Below are 5,336 nucleotides of genomic sequence, written 5' to 3'. Positions count from 1 at the left end.
CTCTTTCGGTGTCTAGCAGCACGAGGACTGGGATACTTCCAGGTTGCCAAAGTCTAGACAGGTGAAGTCGAGAGGGAGAGATCGGGTTTGAACCATGAACCTTCCGGGCAGTAAATTCTCGACTCCTCAAGCAGTCAACGCCGCAATGTTTCGGTTTCCTACTCAAAATATGAGAACAAAACTTTTGCAGCTAACAAAACTTACAAACAAATAACTTTTGTGGGCACAAGACCCGCTGACAAGGCTTGACTGAGTTTAGATTTTCAAAATGGTATTTTCCTGTTCCAAGAAGGAAGTAGAGTCGTCCAGAGGGTGGTTAGAACTGTAAACTTGTATACCTCGGTAAACAATAGTAACTGCAATATTATCCGGAAGTGTACGTTTCGCATGGATACCTGTAGGGAAAAGTGTGATATCAGTACTCATAAAAATATACTGATCTTTCANCATAAAAATATATTGATCTTTCAAGAACTCAATAAAATGTTGTGAATGGAAACTTCTCAGCGAGCAAACCCTTAACAAGAAACCCACATACGTAAAGACTTCCATGTTTTTACCACTCTGCATCAATGAAACAAAAAAAACCCTAGGGGACTTTTTTGGGAGGTCAAACATTGGACAGTTTCTACTGCCTGGTTTGCAGGGTGGATATCTCTCTAGTTAGGAGCAACACGAAGAATAAAACAGGCAAGTAAAAAAAGTAGACTGTCCACTTCAACGTTGTGTTGGATAGGATATCGAACATATGATGGAAGTCTGATGAAGTCTGGTTTGTCCGGCACTGCTTTTACCAGCAAGCAAGCTAATAACGGCATTACATAATTTTAAGCTGTACTCCTTTTAAATACTCTGCTTCCCTTATTCTTGCGTTTGCCATAACGACAGCCTCACCTGCGGAGGCCGCAGAACTCCGCAAAAACTGCACTCGCATTCATACAGTCTTTTACTCGACACCTGACAAGTATACTACCCTCCCGAGACCCCACACACCACACGCATTAGCGTCTCTGTTTCACTCGTACAGACACAATTACAAGATAGCTGCCATAAAGAAACTTTGTTGCCTTGACCTAGAATCCAGTGAACAAAAACCTGGTTCGTGCTCACGATTCTCAAAGCCAGTTATGGCAGCGAGTGTGGGTGTGGCAGAAGTAGACAGACATGTCAAATTCGCCAAACGACCGTCTTATTTACACCAGTTCACAGTAATATTTGCAAATCCACCAAAAGTTAACTTATTTTCACAAAGCCAGCAGAAACAATCTTTCGGTTACGTTCGATTCTTTGTATCGATCGCGTGGTGCCAATCCAGATCAGTATCATAGGTTGCTGTGGAACGCAGCTAGTTTGATCAGAAGACGAACTTAATGACATATGAGGACCTCTTTATCATTAGTGGGACAATGGGAAAGATTTAGGAAACCAGCAGAAGAAATAATGGCCAAACTTGATGAGGAAAACGATAAGAAAAGTCACAAATGAACCTATAATAAGAAAAACTCATCATATGGAACGGTCAGTATTTTGGACAAGATGACCAATTTGCAAACATTTGCATACCATAATTATGTATAAAGCTAGAATATTGTGAAAATATTTTGTTTGAATCGAACGGGAATGTTCAAAAATTTGTGGTAGCGGGAATTCCCTACTTCAAAGAATTTATTAAACCGGCAACTTCAACTTTGAATGCAGCAAAAGCAGGGCCGAACCTTCCACAAAACTTCAAACCCACAGTAAGAAAGTCTCTTTTGCAGGAATCAATTCGGTATGAAAAGGCAACAAGATTTTTGACTACGTCGGGGGTGTTGTGGCACTCGTTACGATCAGGAGTGGCTTCATAACTAAACTGTCTAAGGCTTTGCCTTCAAAGGTTGCATGCCATCTGCCATAGACTAGACGCATGGTAAACGTACACTTTGGGAAGAACTCACTCCAAGCAGACCACGCTGACAGCGTGTGCAATGCGTTTCTGAAGCCGTCGCCTTTAGACTCCACCAGCGTGCGTCTCATGTACACGCTGCCTTATGCGATACTTCCGCTTGGTGGCAGTCAACGATGGGTTTCTAGTTGACAGTTGACGGTCGCTACTCACAGTGTTGCTGAAAACTCTTCTACAGCCAAAGACTGGTTTCGCACTTCTCGAGGCTCGTCAGGTAGAGGAGTTTCCGTCAACCTTATGTTCTCTATAATGTACATGACAAGACTAAATTTGTACCAGCAATGTAATGGCATGATTGACTTAAGAAGAGGATCCCGCTAAAGTCAAGTCTCTTTGAGCCATCTCCCAGCGCCGTACATCGCTTAATTTCCGGATACCGGAGTAGTTTTTTCGTGCTTCATTCATCGTCTCATGTTTCTAACCGATTTCGTGCTCATCGTTCTTTGATATTGAATCCACTCCCCCCGAGTTACGCCATAATAGTAAGTGGGAAACAGTTCGTTGTAGACTGTTGATCATTCCAAGTTCAACTGTTAAGAAAATTCTGGGTGTACAGCACTGTCTTTCACGGTTAACGTTTAGATATCCAGGTACCATCCTCTGTGCCAGAATTGTCGTTCTGTAAGTATTGATGAAATCACTGATGTCTTTCAGCGTCCAGTTTGTGCAGTTCTCAAGCAGTTATGGAACGAATTGCCGAAGAATTTTGAAAGAATCTAAACGTCTCGATCGATATTCCGTCATTCCATCTGACCGTCGAAAGTATCAGCTTTAAAAACTCAGCAGCCCGAATGTTTAGTATACTTTTGTAACCGAACGGTCTTCAAAACCTCTGGGTAAAATTGATTCCTTCTGGCTTCATCAGTGCTTCTTTCGTTTGACTAGCTTGCAAAATAATCTGCTTTTTACTATCTGAGGGGAGTAATCGAAACGACTGCTTCAACTTCATTAGGTCTGTTTAGATTTTACAGTTGGACTTTTAGCTCGATTTTATTGATTTCTTGGAGTTTATTATGTCCGTCGAAGGCGAAATTGGTTTCCACAATTCCTTGGGGCTTAAATTCCCATGAGTAACAAGAATTGCGTGTCCAGTTGTTCGGTTGATTAGAACATTTGATTGATAGTTGTATCGAAATTTTGGAGTTTACTGTTTGAATGAAGTGTCCTTGGAAAAAAACATAACTTTAGATAGGAAGTAATACAGAATTTACGCTGTTGGCCGCCAATTTTTATTAATAAAGGACGATGAATGGCGTCATTCTGCCTTCTCTATAATCATCTTCAGAGTTCTTGCAGATTTTGGGATTCAAGAAGCTATCTGTCGTTATTTCTTGTTTTCCTGACAGTTTTCGCACAGTTGGCTAACTAAAAATTAACGGTTGGGAGCTATAACACACCAATCCTCATAGACGTTCTGTCCAAAGGTCACATATTTCTCTCTTCGGAGGTGTTCGTTTCTTGGGACCGTTACGTGACAAAGTTGTGTGAATTGATTTTCATGAATATGAGAAGCTGTAGGAATCGGATTTAGACGGGGGATTTCGAAAACACTGATCGTTTAGACCCACGCAGATTCTGAGCAAGATCGACCTATAAGCAAATTTTTTCTTAGGATAAGTGAAACTCAACACTTTCCGCTTGAAAATGACATGAAGCGGGGTATCTTGGAAATTTCATGCTAAACGGGGTACTGCATAACCAGATCTTCAGGGGGGTCTTGTCTACTTTAGTGCTGAGTTGATATTTGCTAATTTTGTTCATAGCCACACCACTCGTTTGAACGACCGTGTTCCTGTTCTGGCGTAATTATTCCGGTGAGTCCACACCAAAGGGAAGCACTGGACTCGAGTTTCGCTCTTATTAGAGCTTATCAGCAGTGCATATCCAATGGCCGTGCCGGGATTTGAACCCCGGACATCTGACATGCGAGGTGAGTACGGAACAACTACTCCACCAACGCACGTTGGACGTATCTGAATATTCACGTCTGAACAGGCGAACGGGTTCACACTTGAGCGATGTGATTGGTGTGCCCGACTCTGCTTTCTATTTATGCTATGCAGCGATTGGGGAATACGCAATACAGGCTTTGTCCTGTAGGCTTTGGTATACTTTCACGAACGGACCCAGTGTAGTCGGTAGATTGAAGAAACATATGTCAGGGGGAACAGGGCTGAGCTTCGAAACATTTTATCATTCGGAGATGAATTTGATTTTGACGACAGACTCAAACAAACTAGGCTGAATCTCTCTTTTACGATGTTTTCTTCCGACTGAATGTGCTGCAGCGGGCCAACTCATGTTTCAATTGGCACGATATTCGAGATGTGACAAAATGTTGTCTAGAAGTAACAAGCTACTTATATGGTCAAAGAGTTTTCAGCAACCTTATGAAAAGTGTGTTATGTCTAGGGATGGACTTTGTTAAAATCTCACGCCTCAGCATTTCACACTAATATACATGAGCGTGCTTTGGTATCATCATTATCATTATCATTGTCATCTGTAATAATCACGTACTCGTCGTACAGTGGTTGTAGCTGCCACAATTTCGTTCACCGATGAATTGGAGGGGTGTAGGTAGCTGCGCATTGCAGGCGGGAGATTATAAATTGGTGCATAAGTCCAGCACTGTCAGTGGGCTGTCAAGTGGGGGGTTGGGAGGGGAGCTATGCGTTGAAGGCAATAGCTTGGATGCACGAGCGCCATTGAGGGCGCGACTGGGCCATGTCTGATAATGTCTGCAGCCATTGATGTGGCCCGTCTGTGCGTTGATCTAGTGTAGGCATCTAGCTGGAGATGAAGATTTTCAATTGAGTATCTCGTGAAAACCGAACTGATACGCCGATGAGAGTGTTTGTCTGTCCATTTTGGATACAAGTATAACATAAGTTTGACGGAAATTCGGGGAATGTGCCCCAAGACGGGCGAAATCGATCGTGAGCTGTCTCAAAGTTTTCAGCAATCGTGTGAGTAGTTTCCATTATGCAAATATACTGCGATACCTGGAGTAACGTGCCAACTGAAAGATGAGGCAGCACACTCAGTTGTAGAATATAATAAACTAAAAATATTATCATTTATTTTTGAAGAGCATGGTCACAAACATAAAAAGTGAGTGCAAGCGATGAATGCGAAAGAGTAACAGGAGAATATGGGAGAAAAGAGAGAAACGTCTCATTCGAAATCATGCCAAGGGAAGTGCCAGTCTGATGAGGTGAATCCCAAAGTATGTAAAGATTTTGGAATGGGAACGCGTCTAAGGACCGACAACCAAAGAAAGGACAAACAAAGGCGCAGTGTGCGCTAGCACAGTCAAGACTCGCACATCAGGCACAAAGTGACCGTCATACTGGGTCTGGGGTGAGATTAAATGGCAAAAATGTACCTT

At 42.5% G+C, this 5,336-nt stretch overlaps 1 protein-coding gene across 1 annotated transcript in view; it reads right to left on the bottom strand.

The window, feature by feature from the left end:
- Positions 1–4,550: 4,550 nt before the first annotated feature.
- The window catches only part of T265_00585 (hypothetical protein), a gene marked incomplete at both ends in the record, with an annotated part of 7,609 nt that continues 6,823 nt past the window's right edge, over positions 4,551–5,336 (bottom strand). The window contains 2 exons of the mRNA XM_009164413.1: positions 4,551–4,721; positions 4,783–4,967. Of these exons, the coding sequence (XP_009162677.1) occupies positions 4,551–4,721; positions 4,783–4,967 (356 nt within the window). The remainder of the gene's footprint in view (positions 4,722–4,782; positions 4,968–5,336) is intronic.

Source organism: Opisthorchis viverrini (assembly GCF_000715545.1).
Source record: "Opisthorchis viverrini unplaced genomic scaffold opera_v5_6, whole genome shotgun sequence".
NCBI lineage: Eukaryota > Metazoa > Platyhelminthes > Trematoda > Opisthorchiida > Opisthorchiidae > Opisthorchis > Opisthorchis viverrini.
This window is presented reverse-complemented; position numbering and strand designations above follow the sequence as displayed.